This window comes from Aspergillus affinis, assembly GCF_023601865.1.
Source record: "Aspergillus affinis strain CMG 70 chromosome Unknown NODE_18_length_386147_cov_86_015627, whole genome shotgun sequence".
Lineage (NCBI taxonomy): Eukaryota > Fungi > Ascomycota > Eurotiomycetes > Eurotiales > Aspergillaceae > Aspergillus > Aspergillus affinis.
This window is the reverse complement of record NW_026515799.1, coordinates 265,658-290,315: the sequence shown is the minus strand read 5'-3', so window position 1 is coordinate 290,315 and position 24,658 is coordinate 265,658. Positions and strand designations below refer to the sequence as shown.

The 24,658-nt window shown below is 49.0% G+C and overlaps 4 protein-coding genes across 4 annotated transcripts; 3 read left to right on the top strand and 1 right to left on the bottom strand.

Annotated features, from left to right (window-relative positions):
• Positions 1 to 369: 369 nt before the first annotated feature.
• Positions 370 to 9,549, bottom strand: atmA (DNA-binding protein kinase TEL1; the record flags this gene model as incomplete). Its single annotated transcript, XM_053097644.1, has 9 exons — positions 370 to 389; positions 449 to 1,403; positions 1,476 to 2,537; positions 2,588 to 2,978; positions 3,043 to 7,495; positions 7,548 to 7,888; positions 7,977 to 9,320; positions 9,377 to 9,419; positions 9,471 to 9,549. The coding sequence occupies 9 exons, from the start codon at positions 9,547 to 9,549 to the stop codon at positions 370 to 372; spliced, it is 8,688 nt and encodes a 2,895-aa protein (XP_052958460.1).
• A 382-nt stretch (positions 9,550 to 9,931) lies between these two features.
• KD926_003629 (nuclear pore complex Nup192/Nup205 family protein) lies at positions 9,932 to 15,203 on the top strand (the record flags this gene model as incomplete). Its single annotated transcript, XM_053097643.1, has 5 exons — positions 9,932 to 10,115; positions 10,206 to 14,549; positions 14,619 to 14,774; positions 14,828 to 15,099; positions 15,153 to 15,203. The coding sequence occupies 5 exons, from the start codon at positions 9,932 to 9,934 to the stop codon at positions 15,201 to 15,203; spliced, it is 5,007 nt and encodes a 1,668-aa protein (XP_052958459.1).
• A 524-nt stretch (positions 15,204 to 15,727) lies between these two features.
• KD926_003628 (cullin family protein) lies at positions 15,728 to 18,665 on the top strand (the record flags this gene model as incomplete). The annotated part of the gene is made up of 5 exons (XM_053097642.1): positions 15,728 to 16,483; positions 16,551 to 17,631; positions 17,696 to 18,118; positions 18,179 to 18,539; positions 18,605 to 18,665. 5 exons carry the CDS (start codon positions 15,728 to 15,730, stop codon positions 18,663 to 18,665), a joined length of 2,682 nt encoding a protein of 893 aa, XP_052958458.1.
• Positions 18,666 to 21,788: 3,123 nt separating this feature from the next.
• On the top strand, positions 21,789 to 23,916 carry KD926_003627 (putative dihydroxyacetone kinase (DakA); the record flags this gene model as incomplete). Its single annotated transcript, XM_053097641.1, has 4 exons — positions 21,789 to 21,795; positions 22,040 to 22,547; positions 22,606 to 23,234; positions 23,288 to 23,916. 4 exons carry the CDS (start codon positions 21,789 to 21,791, stop codon positions 23,914 to 23,916), a joined length of 1,773 nt encoding a protein of 590 aa, XP_052958457.1.
• Between the last annotated feature and the right edge of the window lie 742 nt (positions 23,917 to 24,658).

Sequence of the window (24,658 nt, the reverse complement as noted above, 5' to 3'; positions counted from 1 at the left end):
TGGCGAATGTAGTGAGGATCATCTAGTTCACTTTAGTGTTTAGGCATTTCCCCTCCTAGATTCCAAGGCAAACGATACTGCCCACCGTGCCACAAAAGTGGCCCGTGCGATGCAAATGGGCAAATCCAGTATGCCACCAATTGTTGACGGGAAATGTGCTACAGGAGCGAGAGATGGAGGCGAGGAATGGAAGATGAAAGCAACGAAGACGGCGGCGAAGAAGAAAAAAGAATGCTGGCGGTATATCCCGAATAGGCAGGCAGTCCCACGTGAACATCCAGGCCAACAACTCTACTATACAGCTTCAAAACTACAAAATTGACAGGAGATCTTATTCACCATGCTATATACAGTCATTGTTTTACCTATTCATGCATAAGCGGCCCAGCCTAAAGACGTTAACGTTAGTCTCTTTTGGAGAGTTCGGGGACAGCGTATTTCAACTTACCGCAATAAAGAACCGCGAGGTTCTTTTCATCCGTTGCTTGCTGGATGAGCTCGTTGACTGTGGCCGTCACGCTCAGTGTTTTACCCAGCTTTTTGGCCACCACCGTTAACGCACGGTCAGCTTCACTTGGTTCGTTAGACGGGCGTTGGTCGGCCGCACGCGGAGGTTCAGGCGCCCCATTCGATTCTGGGGCGTCCTGAATTTTCCTCATCCGCAGTGGTGATACAGTCCAGCTGTACAGGGGATCGTAGCGGAGCACGTCTAAGATAGTCATGATACTATACGATTCCTGACGAAGGGCCTCGAGTGTAAACTCGCAACAACGTCGGAACACTCCCTCCGTCTTGGTAATGCCCATCCCGTCAACCAGGTCGCGAGTCAATCGGAATGGAACCACTTCAGGGACTGGTAGCACCCGACCTTGCTCGAAAGCTACTCCCAGATCGATATGCACGACCTCGCCTGTCCGTTCGTCGAGAAGAATATTGTGGCCGTGTCGATCTCCTAAACCCAGAACATGGCCCAGTATCGAGATCGCAGCAGTGCTCCGCGTGTACGCGAGTCTCTTTGCGAACCAGTCATCTGGGTTGTTGAATTTCTCCATAAAGAAAAACCTCATGACCGGATGGAAGTGGTCAGTCACCTGGCGGAAGGTCTTGACCCGGGTTTCAAATGATCGTGTCTGGACATCACCAATGTGCTTTCGGCACACGTTGGGTTTCATATTCTTCGGGAAGTATCTTTGATGTGCTGGCATCAAGAAATCGTGCAGCGGAACAGTGTGTGGAACAAACTCAATGATCCCGGAGTTGGACGTCAAAGGGAGGACTTTGTATGTTCGAATCCCCAAGTTCCGCTGCCGAGTCGCTTGGTGGTCCTTGAGGAGGCTACTGACTTGGTCAAATACTTGCTCCATGATAGCATCTTGCCGTAGATCATCATTTCCTCCTTTGAACTGTTCCATGCAGTCAGAATGATTAAAGTTTCTTGCAAATGAGACAAAGGGGCAGAGGGATATAATTCTTACCAGCTGTTTATAACGTTGACCGTCGGTGGCAAAAGCAGTGAGGATTTTCGGTGCACTGACACCAGACGCGACTGTAAACTCGGAATTGAATCGAACAAGCTTAGGAACATCGCGATAATCACAGTCAATACGAATGTCAATACTCATAGTGGGTGGCGGTAGTCTTTGAGTAGCAGCATCTTGCTCGAGACGTTGGCCAGACAACAATTTCTTTAAGGAAACTCTGGCACCGCTTTTAAGCTTGTCATCCATCCGATCGACTGCGAATCGCACATAGTTGATGTTTGTGTTGTGGACAGCGACCCAGGTTGGCCCTATGCGCTTGTCTTTCTTCAGGCACTCTACCAGCCTGCCTGCTGCTCGATTGCGTGAAAGCGCGGTCTCGTCTTTGCCGCCCTTAGATTTGCTGCTTGAGAATATTTGATACATGCCGTGGAATGGATGCTCCACGCAGATGCGAAAGATGAGCGAGAATAGCATCTTCTGAAAATCATCGGAAACATCCAGCAACCGAGAACTCAGCTGGTTCATCAAGGGGGCGAGCTTCCTGCTGGGGACTTGATGGAGATATTTCGAGACCGCGGCATTTGCGATATCGCTCTCGGATGTATCAAGCCACAGGGCACAGAATCTGAGTGCATCGTTGTTGTACCTTTCACTCTCCTTTAGACAAAGGAGGTAGTTCTCGAGAGACTGTTGAAGGAATGCCTCGCGACTTCGTCGCAAACGTTGATACTCGCGATCGTCAAGGTCAAACCATTGCTTTGTCTTTGTTCGGTGGTATCGAAGACCGTCTCTGTCCTTCGCCTCGGCATTCTTCATCATTTCCTCCAGATCTTGTACCTCCTTTTGCTTGCGGTTGCGAATTTGCTCGATTCGTCTGAAATCCTCCAAACTATCGGGATTCTGTAGTTGCTGGTCGCAAAACATCGCAAACCCATGGTAGACTCGACCAGCCTCTTCGCCGCCTGCTCGGGTTTTCAGCTCTTTGACTGCAGGGGCTAGGTACTCTTGAATAATTGCTTCCGGCTTTTCCAGACGTGCCTCGGCAACGTGATGGCCCTTGTATCGTTAGCTTCCTCGTAGCAGGCTAGTTCCGGACAATGACCTACCAAAGTCACTAAAAGCTCCGCACGACTTATTGGTACTGCCTGTTTATGTAGGTCATTCTGCTCATCGAGCTGTTGGAGCATCCGAATTGAGGCAGTCATTTCACCCTGGTCCCATAAAACGTTGGCCAAATCAAATTTCGCCGCGCCTTCCACATTGATGCCTAAAGAAGTGCAGTGATCAGCAAGTCTAGAAAGACAGACCGCTGATTTTAAGGAGGCCTGCGCAATGCCATGATTCCTTGTAGTTTTGAGTGACTGGCGAATGACATTCACTTCTAGAAGTTGCGCTTGTCGATCGTTTAAATTGATCGCAGACTTCAAGTAATCTTTTCGCTTGATCGACGAGAAAAGAGCCTCATGGCAGTTCAGTATTTCTCCCACCTCGTGCACACTGTACATATCATTAGGCATATTTCATAAATTAAAAGAATTTCGGGCGAGTAAGGAGACCATACTTCGTGTTCTTTAGCCAAGAGCTTCTACTTGCAATCTTTTCCCATTCATGGTCTATCTCTTCAGCCGATTTGGCACACAAGACATCGCTGATTTCAGCCAATGTCCCAAGGACTCTTGTCGCAGTTCGTAAGGACATCGCTGATCGACTATTACTCGTTAATGAGTCAAGTGTTGCCAGGAAGCTTTCCTCGATGGTCACAGAGACGTCAGGTAAGGCAGCTGATGTGTTAAGAGTTTGGAAGGCCCTGAATATGGTCGCAGAAGGCGAAGGGTTCAACGGAGAAATTGGAATGTCCCATTGTCTCAGGTTGGTTGCAGCTTGGAGCATGCTTTCGAATGAGACTGCCATGTCCTTGGTGCCTCCTCCAGTAGAGGTGAACACACAATTTGCAATTCCTTGTAGGTTTGTTGAATTCAGCGCTTTCAGCACACCAAAGTTGTTCGGACTTCCCGACATCTGCTTCTCACTGTCGTACTTTGCGCTCTGGAAGAGAAGATTTTTGAATCCAGAACTTTCATGTTCGAGTGTCTCCATGACTGACTCCAGGGAGGAACTTTGTGGGATGCCGTAAAAGAAGTCCGGATCATCTATGTTCTTAAAAATTTCATGCAACTCTGCTGGCGGGGCACTGAATTTAGCGACTGATGAACGACGCGATGAAGACACGGCACGAGAAGCATGTATCTCGAGAAATAATAATGCGGTCTTTGGTAAGCGACAAGCAGTGGCAGCCGAGGAGGCTTCGGCGAAATCTATAGCAAGCCATTCATCACGCTCCACAATAGTCGACTCATTAGGCCTGGGTTGGTTTCGAAGATAAAGCATGCAATTGATTACGAGTCGTGCATGTGGGATCGTCTTGTCATTAACTTCCCGCAAGACCTGGCTGAAAACATCTGAAATCCTTTGGCGAATGGTTCCATCGCCGTCAAATTCTGTGCATAAAACATCATGGAGGATATAAGGCAGAATGTAAACTGCAAGCTCAGGAATAGCGCAGAGAATATTCTTGAGCGGTCCAATAACGGGGTCCTCAAAGGCCGCTTTTGACAGAAACATTCCCACATTGCGAGCCCAATGAGAAATTGAAAGGCCTGAATCCCAGTTGATGACAGCATCATGCACTTCAAATTCACGTATAGCAGGGCATTTGTAAGGATTCCAGGTAAGAGCCTTCATTAATGATGGTGGTATGACAATTCCAGCCTCTTCATAAACGTTTGACTGTGCCAAGTTACTGACAATGAGTTGTAAAGTTCGCTCGAAGAGACCAACGTCCATAGGCTTGCTGCTCTGTAGTCTGTTGCACAATTTTTGGAGTATGCTGGCTTTTGAATAGAAAAACGGATCCAAAGACAAATTGGAAAGGTTGGTTTTGAACAAAGCCAAATCCTGCTCTCTCAACAAGTCATTGCTAATGCTTCCGGTAGCAGCAAACTCTCGCCCGATGATTCTAGCAGCCCATAGTTTGTATTGAGAACTGGTTTCAAAATTTTGCAAAGTTTCATAGATAGCCACAGAGTTAGGCACATGGTGGGTTTCCTCTCCAGTTGTGGGCTGGCGGAAATCGGGAGGCTTGTTAGAGTCGATGCACAACAGCGATATGACATGATCTGATGTAGGTTTGCTCAGTAAACTTTTGTCCGAGCTTCGGTCATCGAGAACGTCGAAAAGCAAATCACGCTTCAATGTGTCATTTGGGCCCCCTTTTGTCGTGAGACCCCCTTGGGAAGACTTGAGCATACGGCGAAACAATTCACGCGTCGCAGAGTTCAGTACCGAAGAGTCGTACGTGTCCAGGTACGCCTCAAACCATTGCATAAATGCTTGGATGGTGGATAATACAACTCTTGACAGGCTCTCGTGAACTGTTTTCGCCGGAGGGGAAGCCACAAAATTTCTCAAAGACAAGAAAGTGGAAACAGTTATTCCAGCCATGAGACTTGGGTTCTCAATTAAATAGTCCCTGCCTGCCTCCAATAAGTACCAAAAAATTCCCAGCGCATCCTCAGAGCAGTAAATGTCCGTGAGAAATGGCCGGAGAGAATGGAGAAGCATCTCAAAAGGATAGTCTCTCAGCATGACAGGCCCGGCTACGCATACTAAGATTCGAATTTTTCGTATAACAGAACAAGCATGAAGGGACCCAAGAGCCGGATGTATCAATTCCAATAAGGCGCGGCAGATGTAGGAAGCCAGTGTAGGTGTCCATATTGTATCAAGCTCGTATCCGCTCCGTTTGCAAAAGAATTCGAGCTCGTCAAGGAGGTAGCGTGCCCTGAAAGAGGGTTGTTGGTTGGCAGGAAGAACAACCTTCGAAAGACTTTTGCCCGTTATGTTTTTCATGGTTTGAAGAGCGCCATGGTAGCTCTCGCGTTTCAAGAAAGCCCTTTCAACCTGCTCGTACTGGTCCATTGAGACAAAGAAAGTTGCAATTGTCTGTGCAAATTGCTGATCAATTGATTCCAAGAACCTCTCGGTCCCTAGTATTTTCTTGACCCTAGTTTCCACGCCTTTTGGCTGACTTCCTTGCCCAGGGGGGGTACCGATATCTCGTGCAATTGTGTAGGCCTCTGCTTTGTAGAATGACTCTGCTAGAAGTTCGGTCCAAGCCTTTTTCATGTGCTTTGAGAGTTCCGCACTGTCGTTGTCTCTTGCGCGCATCATTATTTGACCAACAACCTCATCCTGAACATCGTTCAGCATGCTTTCGAGGTTCGGATAGCCGAAAATACTAAAAGGCATCAATGCAATAGATTCTGTTTCGGTCCAGGTGTACAGTATCTGGGAAGAGAACAACCGAAAGAGCTCTCGCGTATCTTTAAGTCCAAGGATCCGTGCAACACTACCCACACATTTCTCGGCGTACCAAAGTGATTCCGGAATTTGAGCTGGAGTCTCAAACATATGGTAGATACTCCTCCGCAGCAAGGTATGCCACTGGGAAGCCAACTGCGCTAGGATGAATAAACGAAGAGCAATTCCCTCGCACCAATCTGGGTCTCTTGGAAGACTGTCTAGGATATCATCGAAAATAGCGTCATGATCTTTCAGTGGGTATTGGTTAAACAATTGACAGATGAGATCTGCAGCACCAAACTTCACGGCAATATCACCTTCCTGTATGATAGTGAGAAGGCTGGTTCTTGCAGACGGACTTGACTTCCCACTGGTGAATGAAGTGTTCGATTTAAGGACACCTCCCAAGAGCTCGGCGAATCCTATCAAGACCGAAGGTGAAGCTCGCCCTTTCGCTAGTAGCACATCGGTAAACCAAGTATAAATGTCTGAAGCCGAGTCGCTCAAGTGGTCACTTTGACCTGCTACCCACGCTTCGACAAAGCTGTGCATCAAATGGATACAAAGAATGTGGGAGTTTTCGCAGCGCTCGAGCTCATATGATTGTAAACATTTCTCACCTGTATCCTCTAGTACTCTTAGCATTGAGGTGCGTTCCATGCCTGAGCAAGCGCGGTAAACATGGGGCAAGAAGTCTCGCGCAGACAGAATATCAACTTCATCCAAATCTGCGAGATACTCAATCAAATTACTGCTTGCAAGGTGTCCATTTTCATCTGTAGGTACCTGCAGCCTCCGGAAAACAGACAACTCTATCGTCAAGCAACGCTGAAATGTAGCAAAGTCGTAGAACAGAGGTATCGCCACTCGGTTCATGTTTATGATAGCCCTAGTCTCTTTGGGTCGATCATTAGAACCCAGCAACGGATCGTCCAGGTCCATGTGGTCTTCTCCCTGAGCAGAAAGCTGCCCTCTTTGAGTCTGTCTGTGACCTTCAAGAACTTCGGACAACGGGTTGATGATTTTGTGAAGAAATTTGAAAATCGCGGACTTGGGGCCTGGAAAGCAGAGTTTTTGGCCGAGAAAAGGAGATAGAAGCACGAGGCAAGCCTGCACAAATTCCAGGTCACGGCCACCCAAAAACAAACATATGTTTTCCCATAGACTCTCAGTGTTCTTCTGTAGATTCTGTGAGCGCGACTCGGCTTGTTTTGGCATGGACTCCGTATACAATGTAGATATTATGCAGAAGGATGCCAGTATTTGCACAACATCCACAGTGATATGAGTAGATCTATCCTCTGACAGAGATCGCCAATTTTGTAGGAAGATCTCGGATTTCACGTGCAAAAGCTCCAGTATCATGGTGTCATTTGGGTCTTGCTGAGTGAATATGTCCAGGTTTATCTCCTCTTGTGGGCACCATATGTTGACGATGTCGAGGGACTCTTCCAGGTCAAAAACGTAACTCAACAGCCGCTTGGTCTTATGGAAGAATTGCCAGCCTCGAGCAACCAAGCCCACTGGCCCTCTGTATTGAAGCATAGGTGGAGCATATGGCCTATTTGTGCATGCTAGGATCAAATTGAAGATATCCAAAGGACGCGCAAAAGTAGCAACTTGCGCTGTGAGTATCCGATCAGTTATTGTGCCTAGATCCGTCATTAGCAGCACCAATTAATAGATTGCCTGTCCAAAACGAACCAATTGTCCAAGCCTCTCGTAGCCACGTGCAAATCAATTTAGATGCATGTGGAACGGATCCCGGGTTTATTTGGGCAATTGCCCTAGTTACCGTAGCCCAAAAAGCCAGCGACGAATCCGACATCAATGATGGCCCGTTCAAGTTCACAGATGAAAGCATCGAATTAATAGCTTCCGCGCTTGCTGAATACTCTAGAAGTTCGAACTGAAGAAGGGATGCCATGAGCGTACAGGCTGCCCTTGATGTTGTATGGGAGGTAGAAGCACGGGATGTGAGATCCCAAACTCGTTGCCAATCGTCATTTAAAGAGCTGGAGTCGACGCCTGGACTACCAGCAATACTGTTACGAGCGTTCATTAGCTTTCTCCCCATAACACTATTTGATGAGAGACACTATGCAGAATAAAGTGCTCACAATATTCACCTACCTTGCTATCGCCACCATTGTCCAAGATGATATTGTGCTGCTATCATCAAGTATGCATGGGGTTAAACGTCGGAGCAATGATTCCTTTGATTCGACGCTCACTTTTCCTTTAACAAGGAAGGGAATCAGCTGTAGCGCACATACTCTTTTCGCACCTGAAGATGTCGTGGAATCTCGCAAAACGTCTTGGATCATCGATGTTAGACGCTGCCTTTTGTTCGATGCCTCATCTGCATTACGAAGCAAGACTAGACGAGAAATAACTTCTTCTGACATTTCCATCAATTTTGCTATGGCCCATACTATAGTCCAATTGTGCTCTGATCTGGGCATTTCACGGCGAGGGCCTATCAAGAACCTTTGCTCCTGCGAAGCCTTTTGGTAGAATATCAATTCGTCAATTTGCAGAGAGTCCTTCTCCGGTCGTCGGGTGTATTCGAAATATAAAGCATCCACCAGGCTTTCAATCAACTGAGCCAGTGATTCAGATGGTTCCCTCCGAGCTGCATTGATTATGATGACCATACAAAGCATGATAGTGACAAGTAACTCATCCTTTAAGCTTGTCAGCTTAGTGGTCCACAGGTGTCGTATCGTAGGAATCAAGTCCAGCATGGATGTTCGAACAAGGCTTGACTGGTCAAACAAAACTCGCATGGTAACAGAGTTCAAGCTGCTGATCGCGGCCAGGTGGCCACTCCCAATGCTTGCTGATGATTTGAGGAATTCCGCCAGCCCTTCAAGTATTCTTTCGGCAGAATCTTGGATCGGGGCACTCGGACTCGCTGTTAGCACCTGAATACAATTCAGAGCCTCAGTTATCGCGCTCTGATTGCCCCTGGGCTTTTCTCTGACAGCTAAAGCTGAAGTCGCCCTGGAGGGTGTCGAACCACGACTACCACCACCGGTCCGAAAGTCGTCTAAAGTGGATCGACGACTGTTCGAGAAAGATTGTTCATTCTCTTCATTTTCTGTGAGGCTTATGCTTCTAAGACATAAGCTTACAAGCTTCTCCCATTCACTGGCACTTAGATGCTCAACATGTGGGGGGTAGTTAAGAAGTGTGGAGAGACATTTGGTGTAATCAACACCTAGGAGGTCAAACAAGTCATACCGTGGCGTCAACAGGGTATCGGTTATATGATCAGTGATTGCACGGACAGATTTGATTCGCAGGTTAGGCAAAAAGACATCAACGGCCGTCCGTATCACAGATGCACAGGTAGACAAGCGAGAGGCAGATGGCCCCTTGGAATTTGCTCGTGTAAACGCCGACTTCTCGGCCGCGATGAGCCGGAAAAGAGATTCAAGAATCTTATGGCATGCCTTATCATTCAACGAGCTTCTACAAAGCGCGCAGGCGTCAGCTCCCGCGGCGACAGAATGGTAGTCTCGACTTACAATTTGGAGTTTTGTTTATTCTGTTGGAAGATATGCTTCAAGTCTAGCAGAGATTAGTGAACGATCTGAGGATAGCTTTTTCCTATCGTCATACTAGCCAACCCATCCGAGCGCTCTTTCTGCTTCTCGGATGACAGAAGCACGAGTGCTCTATCAAGAGAAATTTCGCCCATGGCGGTGCTGGATTGTGGCTAAAATCTACGCAAAGCAGCCAAGGCCTATGGACATCATTTGTCTTATGTCATTGGTCAGGCGAGAAAAGCACTCATTCTTCGATAACAAGGCTCTGTGATCACCAGTCACAACAGACGTAATAGATGATAAAAATGGGATATGACAGTTGATGGTGCTGGCATGGCGGTAGGTCGCAGACAGTAAATAAAGCCGGTCGAATAGATAGATTGAGCGGGCGGTGTGGCGCAGGTGAGCTCCGCCGCTTTTAGCTCGGGAATTTTGGTCGCGTCCTCCGCCTTTTTTGGTCGGTGACAAACACATGGTCCTTACCATCCTTCTCTTCCACGGCGACCCCCGCCAAAGCACGCACGATCGCTGAGCATGGAGGACCAGGATACTCTGGCTGGCCTTCGTGGCCTATACCAGGATCTTTCTGCTCTGTCGAACTCTTCTTTTGTAAACATCGACCGTCTCCGAATTGAGCTGGAGACTCACATTGAAGATTTCAGGAAACTCCTCGATCGGCCCAGGAAAAACAATTCCAGTCGTCAAATTGTCATTTCTGGTGTGTATATTCGACACTGAGCCTCAACCCACCGAACGGCCGATTTTTCTGGGGCTAAGGAGCTTGCTGATCATGTTTGCGACAATCTAGGGAAAATAACGGTGAACAACGTCGAATATTCGGTCAACGATGCATTCAAGGAAGGGGCTCTGCAGCTTGCAGATGCTCTGGATATCGATGAGGTAGAAGCGGCAGTGCTGTTTTTAGAGGCACAGGAAGATGCACAAGCGTTGGATCGATCCCCTCTCGTCGCTGCGATTATGCGTTTCCACGAACGTCGGCACTTCTTGCTCGACTCCCTGCGCCTTATCTTCCAGGAATCCTTCGAAGTCGAGCGGGAAGCGAACCAGACTCTTATGCAGGAGGTTCTGGCTTTTGTTGTCGAGATAAAGGACGGTCCTTTGCGAAACGCATCGCTGTATACGCGGAAATGCATGACATCAATGGAAGACATTGAGAAATGGATTACTCTCCTTGGCGAACAGATTCAGAAAGCCACGATCGTGGGCCAGTCTGAAGATCTTGAGGTTATGGAAGCTATTGAGTACCAGCGCAGTAGCTTGCAGCAACAACATGAATCTCTGGGCGCAATCCTGTGCTACTTGTTCAAAGGACCTTACACCAGTTCCGAAGATCTCCGCGTACTTTTAACCCGCCTAAGAAAGCTGGATCGATTCGATAGCCTACTGGTGCATTACATTCCTTCGATTGTTTCCTCGTTCGTCCAGCATGGATCACCTGAAAGCTCCGGTTCACACAAAGACGCGCGAGGACTTCATACGGAGGTGACGTCCACCAAAGACGGCCAATCTTGGCGCCTTCCGACTTTCCATTCATCGATCATTGCACTCTGGCTTGCGGTATACAGTGGCTGGGATTTTGACGGTCCATCCTCCCCAATTCCTGGCGTTGACCCCGCGAAGGAGGTCGAAGAACGCACCAAAATGTTCATGACTGCGCTGGACGATGGAGGATTAGACACAATGCTGGCCATCTGCTCCGGAGTTAACAACGAAGAATGGGCGGATCCGGCTCGCAGCGAACTAGTGACTTTGTTATTAAAAGAAAGCGCTTCGTCTACGCTCGATACGGATGCCTGCTCTGCATTCTTCAAGGCCCTGTTGATGGAGTATTTTGAGGTATTCGCAGAATCGTGTATCGCGAATATGCCAGATGCAGTTCGAAAGCTCAAGTCGGAAGAAGACTCTCAGAGATTGGATCAGATCACCGCACTTAGAGACGGTCTAACTTCGAGTCTCCACCGTGGTCTAGTCGAAGCTCGGACTCATCTTGAGACTTTCCTCGTGGTTATGGCCTTTGCATTTGAGCAACGTCCGGATGCTGCGCAGGAATTTTGGGCTGACCCGGATGGAAACTTGTATGGTTTCCTTCAATGGGCCTCGAAACGACAGACTGTACCGCGTGTAAGTGCGTTCTGTGAATTACTGTGTTCTATTTCAAGTGGAGAGGAAAACGCTGCTGCGGCGCATAGATTCCTCTCTGAGGAAGAGAAACTCATGTCCACTAAATTCAAGAGATCTACATCTATGAATTGGTCGCAGATGTTTGCCGAGCTGCAGCTTTATGCGACAAAGGTCACTGAAAAGCCGTCTTCCTCGCAATCCATGCTACGAGCCCGGAAGTCCGAGCCCTCTGACATGAGTGAGCCAGAAAGTCCGGTGATGTTGACTTGTTATCTACGGCTGATGGGCCATTTGTGTCGGCAAAGTGTCGCGATCAGGGATTGGATGCTCCTCCATCCTTCCTTCAGCATTGTCACCACATTATTGACCTTATCAAGTGGGCCCATACCTACTCACCTCAGAGCGACTGTGTTCGATACTCTGTCAGCCTTAATGACTGACCGGACGGCTTCGAACGGCAATGAGATGTGGCTTTCGATCGATCAGTGGATCTCCAGTGGATCAATGAGCGCATCTGGCCATGGGAAAGTTCCCTTGGTCTCAAATCCTCTTGTGTGGCATGAGCAACAAGCTTTCCAGAAGATTGGCGAGGGTTTCGACCAAGCCAACGCCTTTGTGACCCTTGTGTATTCACTCGTGTCTCCTACCACCGACTCCGCGGAGAACCACCTCTCGCTTCCCTTCCCCGAATCTCTGGGCTCGTCCTATCGTATGCCGGGAATTGAGCCTTACATTGATTTCGTCCTCGGTCGAGCATTATCGCGACGAATCCCCGATCTCAACGAACGTCAAGTTCGTATGCTCACCTACAATTGTTTGGACTTCGTTGTGACTTGTCTGAAATCCTTCAACGAGAACATTGTTACAGTCCTCAGTCAGCCCAGCATATCATCCGATAATACACTCAAAACTCAATCGCTGGTCAATTACACCCGGCTCCATCCGTTCGCACGGGTGGCTGAGTGGCTCTTTAATGAAGATGTTATCAAATCGATCTTTGCAGCAGCTAATCAAGATATTGCAGATGTTGCTAGGTCTGCGGCTGACTCGGTCTTGGTTCTTTCTGTCGTACGCAGCCTCGAGGTCATGGACCTAATGATGGATCTCCAGTCGACCTACTTCAATATTGTTCGCCCATTGGTCAAGTCTCAGGCAGGAGGAAACCGAACCAATGTAGCAAATTCTGCGCTTTCTGCATTTGAAGACAGTATCCTCAACTATCTGTCGATCATCCCCGCTTTATGTCTCTACTGCAGCACCGGCCACGAGCAACTCACTGTCACATCCATGGCGCTGTTGGAGAAACTCTCCAGCTCCAAGAAACTGAACAAGGTTTCGTCTCCTGAATTGTCCAAGTGGAGATCGTCGAATAAAATAGTTGAAGTACTGAGTTCAGAAGTGGATGTTGACAGTGTATCGCGCCCGCTTGTCTCCCAAATGCAGCCTGAAGCCAGGGAACTTGAAGTTGGGGCACAGTCAGCTGGTTACATCATTCGTGAGAGCCTGCTCGCGCTTCTAAACTCCTGCTTGGGAACAATCACGGATCAGCCAACGATAGCGCACATACTTCTCGGATTCCGCAGTGTGGGAAATATCCTGGATGTTTCTCCCTCGGGGCTTTTCTCGCAGCAAGCTTCGTTATTGCATGCCATTATCGAATTTCTGCAGAACTACCCCGATGAAATGAATGGGAACATCTTACCGTGGATGGTGCGCCTCAAGCGTATGGGATTTGAAGTTTTGAAACACCTGTGGTCCTCAAAGCTCTCATCCTACTTCACCCTTTCTGAAATGCGTTCCAACCGCTTTCTTCTCAATACCCTCGCAACCCAACCCATAATTGGACTACACACCCCATGGGATGGGTTACCCATCTTGGCCGAAGAATTCTGGGTTTCCAAATCAACGACTGCCCTTGCGGAATTCTTACTATACAGAAGCTATCTGTACAATTATGCTGCAACAGAGATCCGCTCCGCCACCAAACTTGGTTCTCCGACTCTACAAGGCGACATCCTTGCAACATTGTTTGGAAATGCGGTCTCAGAAAAGGGCGAGGGTATTGTGACTCCTACTGTCTTCGACCTCTTCGACTTTGCGGACCTGGACATTAGACACCCGCTTCCTCCGCCTGAGTTGGTGCTTCTTAGAGATATCGGCGTGGAGGCGTGCGCCAAGGCACAGGCTGATGACTCACTTGTCATTTACAACATGGCCGAGCTGGAGGAGCTGATCCAAGTCAGGAAGGAAGAACTGCATTCAATCGCGCATCTGCGAACTCCAGATGAGGAGCAATTCATAGCCGAGGCCGAAAACTTGACACTCTACATACTATCGGTCAATCAGTCCCGGCAGATCATCTTCAACCACTACCTAGCTCTTCAGTCTTGGACGGAGCTCATAACAACCATTCTCACATGCTCTGAAATTGAAGGCGGACAAAAATCGACTTTTATCTTACATTCAATCCAATTGATCCTCCCTAAGCTTGACGCCGCTGTGGAGGAAGACTCCACGGAGGCCATTGAATTGGCACGTCTTGCCGAGACCCTGGTCAGTAACCTGGAGTCGTCCGAGACGAGCGTAACTCCTATCCAACGAAGCGGAGATGTCATCGATGAAAAGCTTCATCAACTGTTCCAAATCTGCGTTCGGGGCATCATTCTCGCCGCCGGCAATGTTCACCTACGAGAGACCTTCTATAACATCTGCTCGCACTACATCTCCCGTGTGATTACCCCGGAAACGGCACACGGTGACACCAAACAGCATAGTTATCAGGTCATCAGGGCAGCGGGTCCGACTCTGATCGAAGCCGTATGTGACGATGCATATACTGGTCAAGAAACATGCCGTGTGTCGGCTCTTCTGTTATTGAACCTCTTGGCAGCCCTGGACAAACGAGAGGAATCTACGTTGGCAGAGTCCATGTCTCAGTCGAACTACTTGAGTCTATTCTTGGATGCTATTCGAACGCTTCCAATTGAGCTTAAAAATGCCCAAGCCAGTGGTAAGTCTATGCCGCAACAAAATGAAAAATGCAAGTCAAGCGTAAACATAGCTAACCCCCGGATCCAAGATACGCCCTTGCTGTTATCATATTACGAGTCTTTGTTGTCTCTCCTCCAACAACTTTGCCAAACTAAGAATGGCGCCATTCAAGTTCTCGGAACCGGTCTTTTCCAGGCAGTGCGTGATTCGCGACTGTTCGCGGCTGATCCTGATCTCGGTATTGGTTCGTATTCACTTTTCCCATGGAACGAAGGACTCCGGCTCTGACAATATCAGACATTGATAACCCTGATGCCCTTCGGAAGTACTATGACCTTCTACACTCGGTGCTCCGCGTCATCGTTTCCGCTGTATTCTCGCGCGGTCTTCACAACGAGCAGATGATGGAGCAAACGCGGGCCTTCCTTGCCGAGAACAGACAAAGCATGGTCGGTATATTCAAACGAGTTGCCAAGATTGGAGGTGCAGGCGCTCCAGATCATCACAGCGCTCTCGGTGACCTGGCGAAGTCGTATATGGCGCTCATCGCTGCTACGGATTTTCTAGAGGTATGTATCGTCACAAACAATGCCACTGCTCATTTGACTGATATCATTTCTAGTTTGAGGATGTCGAAGTAAAGGAGCAAATGGGTGCCAATCTTTTCTCCTGAAAAAAATGGAATAAAACATCTACAAACGTTTGGGGGAGTTTATGGAAATGATGCATATGAATTAGCTAAGAGGCTGTGGCGACCTACCCTCACATTTAGACCTGCGAGGATGAAAATAAAACAAGCATTTAACCCAAAAAAAAAAAAAAAAAAATCATTGAATAATTATTTAAATACACTCTGGAAGCCATCTACAATTTGTTGGTATTTTGTAGATTTGGCTGGTTTGCCTATATATACTCAGTGGGGAGAATCGGCAGACGGACGTATTATCTTATCTCCGACTGACCAACGTCAATGCAACTGCGGAGTGCCTGCCCTCCTTTGATCGTCAAGACGCATTTGCCAGCACCATCCCATCACACAACCCCTTCCTTTCATCCGCTACCCTTAGCGCAACATACTCATCGCGCTTCGTCGAATCTCAAGCCAATTTTGCCATGACCTGTTGATCTTCAGTGCCGTCTGGAGCTTTTCGACGCTGAGCGCTCTCCACCGTCCTCGCCCTGGGCAGAGCCGAGTCCATGCCGCAGCCATCGAGAGGCGCCACCGAGCAGAGGAGCGGCAAGCGCAAGTCGACCGGTAAAAGGAAGCTTTCTGACCAGGAGGAGACTACGCGGAATCCTCACAATCAACAAGCGACTATCTCGGAGCTCCTGTCCAAGAATCATACCACCTACGACCAAGACCATCCTCATCCTCACCGGCAGTCGTCCCTGACAACTAAGCGTCCGCGATTATCGCCTTCCCCGTCGGGTGTCCAATCTGCATCGAATCCACAAACTCCATCCTCTTCCGACAGAATGTACAATTTCGCAAACCAAGAATCTCGAACCAGCGGACCGTTCGGACAGGCTGCGTCCGGGTCACATACCCTTGGTGGAGCTGCGAAAACTCGATTATTCAACACAGCATCACGTCAGAGCAACTTTACACCTCACACGGGCGCAAAAAAACTGGTTGTAAAGAATCTTCGAACAGGATCGCGATTCAACCAAGATTCGTACTTCGAGAAGGTCTGGAGTCAACTTGATGCGGCGCTGGCGGCGATCTTCAATGGTGGAAAGCCTGAGGTATCGTTGGAAGAGCTTTACAAAGGGGCAGAAAACGTGTGTCGTCAAGGGCGAGCGGCTCAATTGGCCAAGCAGCTGCAAGACCGATGTCGAGGTCATGTGTCTGGAAAGCTACGCGATACACTGGTGGCAAGAGCAGAGAGCGGCGATAACATTGATGCGTTAGGAGCGGTAGTTGAGTCGTGGGCAACATGGCAATCCAAGCTGGTATGCGGTTCTTCCCCTTCCATCTGCCTGTCTGATTTGAACTCACTTCCTTTCTTTGTTTTTTTAGGTTACCGTTCGGTGGATCTTCTACTACCTCGATCAATCATTTCTTCTTCACTCCAAAGACTATCCCGTTATCCGCGAAATGGGTCTTATCCAATTCCGAAACCACGTATATTCCGACCCAGCACTGAAAGCGAAAATTTCACAAGGTGCCTGTGATCTAATTAGAGCCGACCGCGATGGAGATTCGAGCATCATGGCGGACTCGTCATTACTTCGGAAAGCGATCGAACTGTTCCACGGTCTCGACGTTTATGCGGATGGCTTTGAGCCTCTCCTCATTTCCGAGTCGAAGAAGTATTTCGCATCATGGGCCCAGCAGGAAGCATCGGGATACCTCGCCACATTTGCCGCAAATAGCCATAATTTGATTGAACGAGAGGTCACCCGGTGTGAGCTATTTTCGCTCAATCGAAGCACCAAGCAAAAGTTGTCTGAACTTCTGGATCAAACGCTAGTGCTGGATCAGCAATCAGTCCTCCTCAATCAAGCTGACATCCTTGGCTTGCTACGGACGGGGAACAAGATTGCTCTAGAGAAACTCTATTCTCTCCTCGAACGGAAAGATCTTGGCGCGAAACTGAAAACAGCGTTCACCAGCTTCATCGTTGAAGAAGGTGGTTTGATTGTTTTCGATGAGGAGAAAGACGCGGAAATGGTTGCTCGCCTGCTCGAGTTCAAACAGCAACTCGACGAAACTTGGATTCACTCTTTCCATCGAAAAGAGGAGCTAGGTCATGGTCTCCGCGAAGCCTTCGAGACATTTATGAACAAGGGAAGAAAGTCCCAGGCAACCGGGGGGACCGACAATCCAAAGACCGGCGAGATGATCGCCAAATACGTAGACAGACTACTAAAGGGCGGATGGAAATTGGCACCCGGGAGAAAGGCTGAGGATATGCCACTTGCGGACGAAGATGCCGAGATCGATCGACAACTTGACCAGGTTCTCAACCTGTTCCGTTTCGTGCATGGAAAGGCGGTCTTTGAGGCCTTCTACAAGAATGATCTCGCCCGTCGCCTGCTCATGGGTCGGAGTGCCAGCGACGATGCCGAAAAGAGCATGTTGGCACGACTTAAGACAGGTAAGTACCGTGACGTTCTTGAATGCGTTCAAGTGTTATGATGAAGGCTAACACTGATAAATAGAATGCGGGTCCAGTTTCACTCATAATCTGGAGTCCATGTTCAAGGATATGGATGTAGCGCGCGATGAGATGGGGGCATACAGTTCTATTCAGCGTGAACGTCAACACCGACTACCAGTCGACCTTAGCGTCAGCGTGCTGTCAGCTTCAGCATGGCCGACATACCCGGATGTTCAGGTGCGGATACCGCCCGAGATCGCAACGGCTACCACCGACTTTGAGAAATTCTACCATGGCAAGTATAATGGGCGCAAGCTTCACTGGAAACATCAATTGGCCCATTGTCAGCTGCGGGCCAGGTTTCCCAAAGGAGACAAGGAATTGGTTGTCAGTTCATTCCAGGCGATCGTGTTGTTGCTGTTCAACGATCTCCTCGAAGGCGGGACGCTCAGCTATTCTCAGATTCAGGAAGCAACCAAACTATGTCAGTCTTCCTTCCTCGAGTTCCTTGTAAGCATTTACTGACAGATATTCTTTCTTCTAGCCGACCAAGAACTCAAACGGACGCTTCAATCGTTGGCATGCGCCAAGTACCGAGTGCTCAGCAAGAAGCCGAAAGGCCGGGAGGTCAACACGACAGACGAATTTTCATACAATGCCGGGTTTACCGACCCGAAGATGCGGATCAAGATCAATCAGATCCAGTTGAAAGAGACCAAGGAGGAGAACAAGACAACACACGAGCGCGTGGCGGCCGACCGGCATTACGAGACCCAAGCAGCGATCGTCCGAATCATGAAGAGTCGCAAGACCATTACGCATGCGGAATTGGTGGCCGAGGTGATCAAGGCTACCCGAAGCCGTGGCGTGTTAGAGCCTGCAGATATCAAGAAGAATATCGAGAAGTAGGTGTTTTCCTCGTTTTTTGATCTAGCAACGCGAGGCCACGTTTACTGACTGCAGCAACCAGGTTGATCGAAAAAGACTACATGGAGCGGGAAGAAGGGAATCGGTACCAATATGTGGCATAACGTGTTTATAAGACTGCTTGACTTGTCCACTGGGTACTTTGGGAGGCCGACGTGACGATCACATACGGAGTAACTAGGTCGTACCTTTAGTTTTTAGTTTCACTTTCTTGTTTGCAATAATGTAGCCGCCATATGGCATGATGAACTAACGACGGATCGTTGGCTTAGGAAGCAACTATTTTACTTATTTGATTCGTTCGTTCGTTAGTTCGTTACCCACCCATCGTACTTTTCCTGTTCCCATGATTCTCTAGCCTACAGTAGCAGAAGCGGAGGAATCGAGACAACTCCGCGACCCCACCAAAGGTTCCAGGTTCTACCTACCGGTTCTCACGGAATAGTTCATTTGTATGGAGTAGTCAGCTAGGAGTAGGGAGTACGGAGGGCTCCGCAGTAGGTCTCGTGAATGAATTGAATAGTCATTGATACCTGATTGCCTAACTAAATCCAGTGGAGCAAGCAAACCACTCAATGAATCGACCCATCAAACCCAGGAAATCATAAATCAAATTATTAACTAATCGTTGACCATATTATGGGAGTAGGTAGGTAGGTAGGTGGTAGGTGGTAGGTATCAATGCATGCATCATGACTCCCGGCGGGAAAGTAGGTATGGACAGGCAGGGGCAGAGCACTCGCCCGAGAAAGTCGACGGACAACTCGGCAGAGAAAAGATGGAACAACACTCTGTCCGATGTCTGACTGTACGGTGTAAGGCAGGTGGGTGTAGGTGTAATATCGCCGGAACGGGTAAGAAAATCAACAAGAGAGTAAAAATTCCCCGGGGCCAAGAAAAGAAAGGGACGGGGAATGCGGAAGGAAGACGAAACGGTCTGGATTGGGGGGCGAATCCGGGTCTCACGTGGATGGCAATCCCAATAATCGATATGAGACGATCCCTACAGCTGTATGTTCTACACGTTAGCTAGGCCTGGAGATTGGAAATAGAACTACGATTACTGTGTACGGTGTACGTACGCTCCTTTATTAGCAAGGTAGCTCCCTGTTTAGCTCCCTGTTCGAGGGTCGACCGGGGAGCTGGCCTGGAACCCGTGGAAATTGGTTTCAAAAAAAAGTGGTTCCCCGCTAAGATCTGACAGCGGAGAAGCCTTTTTTTTCTAAGGTCCCATGATCCTCATTCTGTTGGGATACCTATGACGGTACTTCGGTTCCCTTTCTCGCTTCTATCTGGAACAGTCGTACGTACCCCCCTTGTTGTTTGTGCCTTCTCTGGTCAGTAAGGATCGATTGCGGAATTATTCTGCTGCCAATCACACAAATATGTAGTGAGGAAATTTTTCTTTGCTATTTTTTATTTGGCCAGCACAGCGGTATGGACGTGATAGCAGTTACGCGGCTAAGTTACCGACGGAGACGGTAGAGTCTATAAATCATATGTATGCAGCTGCACGGCGCAGTGCCTGGATTCCCAATGGCAACACACACCCTCAACAACACTCCAGTGGCAACCATTCAGGGTTCCAGGTACCTCTCGACCGACATACCGACATACCGACATACATACTCCCTACACACACTGGATCCCGTCTACACGGTGTAGGTACTGACCCATCCGACAGCTCAATTGCAGCTCTGCAGGATGCACGTATTAAACTTCCAATGGATCCCAACGGAAAAGCTGGAATTGTCAGCTGAGCCGGCGGAGCCACCTGTGCAGCTTGATGAAGGTACACAATGGTTATCCCTTAGTGATCGACATGTACATAGATACTATTAGATAGTAGTACCACGGCTGGGGTTTCCAGAAGAAAAAAAAACCACCAATAGATGAATGCATCAGATAGTTGTCTAGTGCCCTAACTTCTCGAGGGTTCAGAACACCGTACGAATTCGGAAGGTTTCCCATGGGGCAGGGCATATCCGTGGCATGCGCTATCGATAAGTTCCCCCCTTTCTGCAATGCTGCATGGAGTAGGTGGCGGACATCTTTTGGGCAGGCATGTAGATAGATAATATTATCTCGGATCATTTTAGCTATAGACTTTATTTTCTTTCGACCGAGACCGAGCGTCCGCGAGTCCGGCCGATAGTGATCTCAGATGGAGGGATGTAGCAATACCCAAAAGAAAGTCCCAAATCAGAGGTTCTAAGCGGGATTCCCGCAGATGGTAAGCCGAAGCGCCCACGCTTCCAGAATTTCCCCCGGTTCCAGACCCGCGGCCCACGGGGAGTATACAGTCTACAGTCGACAGTCTACTCTGGACAGTCCACATACCAGTCAGTCCATGCTCCATGCACGTCCCATGTACCTTCGTCCATACGGTACCTTACTTGCCGGATGCCCACTTGCCTATCCAGGCGATGGGTCTCTCAGGATGTTGTCCATGTGAGCAGCAAAAAAAAAAAAAAAAAAAAAAAAAATCCATTGAAGCATGGGAAAACCGGATTGCCTAGACCGTCACCAAATGGTGAACTCAGCGGCCGCCTAGATTGAAAGTATTTATCCGGGGGCTTGCTCGCCTTCCTGCTCATCCGAATCCTATAACTCTTTCCCTCTTATCCTTCCTTCCCTTCCACTGGGCCATCCGTCCCTCAGCTTCCTCGGCTTGCCTTCCTCTCGATATAGTTCATCCGAAGTCGGATAATCCTGTCGGACTCTTTTCCATCTATACTGCAAACGAGACTCAAAGGGACTCTAAACCAATCATCGGAAAACCCTCACGGGAGAACTTCCATCCAATCGATCTCGCCTGTCAGGTTCCCTGTGAGTTCCATTAGTGAAATGATCATCCCCCCTTTGCCTGCACTCCGGACTGACAGATGCGCGACTTCAGTAAAACCAATCGCCTTCTCCACTTTTTTCCCCGCCTCGGACGGACTGGATAGCGATTGCTATACTTACGAATCACCTGGTGCAGTCCTTGCGAATCAGCCCGGATTCCTTACTTTGGCAAATTCGCCTAGAAGTCTTGCCCGGTTGTCTTGGTTCTCAACGATAACCATCCCTGTGCGTGTGTCTACATAAAGAGCGAGCAATCGCACTGGAAAGCAATCGAACACTTCCCCACCCTCAAGACGGCTCGACTGTTCGTGCGTCCAATCCGGATTTGAGCGATTGAACCTAGTTGTTTGCTGAGACTATTGCGCAACCGTTGCTTCATAATGCAGAGTACGTCAGACTGTTCTTCCTTGATTTTTTTTTTTTTTTTCCTTTTTTCTTTTTTTGCCCCATTCTTTCTATGGGGATTAAGGATCTTCTGGCTCGTCGTTGATCCCCCGTCTGGTGTTCATTTTCCTCGGGATTATCCACACTTGCGATCAGACCCATATATCCTGGCGAAACTCGGATATTCCCCACATACCCAAACCCCAGACCTCCTGCATTACGGCGTACACTAATGCCAACTCTTTAGCCAAACACTTTTTCTCGGACCCGACCCATCTGGTCCTTACCGCATTGCACTCGCTCACTTTGACGAACCCGTCTCTGGCATTTGACCCTGAAAACAAGATCATTTTCCGCCGCCCCGAGTCTATCAAGAAATCTAAGGTTGCCATCGTTTCCGGCGGAGGTTCTGGTCACGAGCCGGCCTTTGCTGGCTACGTCGGTCAAGGCTTCCTGGATGCATCCGCCGCCGGTACCATCTTCGCCTCCCCCTCTGCGGAGCAAATCCGCAAGGCGGTCTTGGATTGCGTCGACAACGAGAAGGGTGTCCTGATCATCCCCATGAACTACACGGGCGATGTGTTGAACTTCGGTATGGCAGCCGAGAAGGCCCGAGCTGCGGGCATCAAGACCGAGTTCTTCGCCATCAACGACGACGCTGGTGTCGGCAAGGCGAAGGGCGGAAAGGTCGGCCGCCGTGGTATTGGCGGTGGTATTCTCGTCTTGAAGATCGTCAGTGCTTTGGCAGAGGCTGGGTGAGTGGAACCATATGATTTGGAAGGTTGGAAGTTCGTGACGCTGACAAAACCCCAGTGCTTCCCTAGAAGAGGTTTACGCCACCGCTCAGCTAGCAAATAGCCACCTTGCCTCCGTAGGCTCTTCGCTGGAGCATGTCCACATCCCCGGCAGAGTTATGCCCGAGGACTTGATCCCCGATGGTGAAGTCGAGGTCGGAATGGGTATTCACAACGAACCGGGATCTCACCGTGTCAAGGCCGAACTCCCGGAGCTAGTCCAGACTATGATCTTTCAAATCCTGGACCACAACGATCCCGACCGCGCCTTCCTCACTCATCAGCCCGGGGATGAATTCGTCCTGTTGATCAACAACCTGGGTGGTGTCAGCCCCCTGGAGCTCGCGGGTATCACCGATGAGGTCTACCGTCAGCTCGCGCGGGACCACGACATCAAACCCATCCGAGTCATCCAGGGAACTTTCTTGACCAGCTTGAACGGGCTGGGCTTCAGCATCTCTCTTCTGAAGCTGGCAGACACCGGACTCGGTGCCGGCAAGTCGTTCTTGGAGCTCCTTGACGCTCCTGCCGAGGCAGTGGGCTGGTCTGCTCCTATCCCTTCGTCTACCTGGGCCACTCACCGAACTGATGCTCCTGTGAAACTCAAGGAGACGCAGCATGCGTTAAACGTGCCCAGCAACCTGAAGTGTATGTTCTTGAGCCTATCCTTTTCTGAATCGTATTCTAACCTTTTCAAACAGTGGATGTACCTGTTCTCAAGAAGGTCCTCAGCTCCGGTCTCAAGCGCGTCATCGACGCCGAGGCTTTGGTCACTCGCTATGACACCATTGTCGGAGACGGTGACTGCGGTGTCGGCCTGAAGCGTGGCGCAGAGGCCATCCAGGCCCTCCTCGACGACCCCTCGTCGAACTTTACCGATGACGTAGTCCACGCTGTGAACCGCATCGTCACGGTCGTTGAGAACACCATGGACGGCACTTCGGGAGCTATCTACGCGATCTTCCTGAACGCCCTCGCCCACGGTCTTCGCGAACAGGACACCGGCTCGCCTACTCCCGCCACCGCAGAGGTCTGGGCCAAGGCCCTCGCCCACTCTGTCAAGGCTCTTTCGAAATACACCCCTGCCCAGCCCGGCGACCGTACCTTGGTCGACGCCCTGGTCCCCTTCTGCAACACCCTCCTCGAGACCAAGGATGTCCGCGCCGCCGCCAAGGCCTCGCACGAGGGCACCGAATCGACTAAGAGCATGAAGGCCAGCCTGGGCCGCTCCGTCTACGTCGGTGGCGAGGCCGAATGGGTCGGCAAGATCCCTGACCCCGGTGCTTACGGACTCAGCGAGTTCCTGGCCGGCATTGCCGATGCTGCTTAAAACATCTAACCTGCCTGGCTTCACGAGCTATCTCTATTCGGGACTCATTAATTCTCTCTTTATTCGGCGGTATATATTGCATCTGGTGGTGTTTCTTCTTTCACTCTTATTAATTTGATGACGTTCATGACATCTTTTGGGTGATTTATGAGGGTGGTCAATAATATTTCATGTTGTTTGTGGATTTAGCTTTGTTTGATTGCGCTCTTTCTTACTTTTGGTGGTTCGACTTATATAGCCTGGCAAATTAAAATTAAAATAATTTTATTCAACATTTACTACCTTCATCTGGTTATCTGTCTTTCATCAACTTTTAATTTCTTATCCCTCGTTTTTGTCCATTGATTTTAGTGTCAGTTCTGCGAAAAGTATTATTACATTTCGTTTCGAGGTATTATCGAGTACACAAAGTTCATTCTCATGCACTCTCTACCTACTACCATTTTTCTAATTTCGACGACTGACCAAAAGTTGACAGAAAAAGAAAACGCCCGTTGTGCCCCCTTTCATGATATAAAAACAGATGAAAATGTCGAGAATTGATGGGGAGAAGAAGCAAGAAGCCACACGGGAATCAAGATCGGGTGAAATAAAATTCCCGGTCCAGGCTGCTTGCTAGGTTGATATCGATAGATGGAAGGACAAGCGTGTAGGGCTCTTGTCCCCTTTAGTTAATATTAATCGAATCCCTTCTTTTCCTCATCATCGAAGAAGATAGGAAAGAAGGGGAAAGAAATTAACC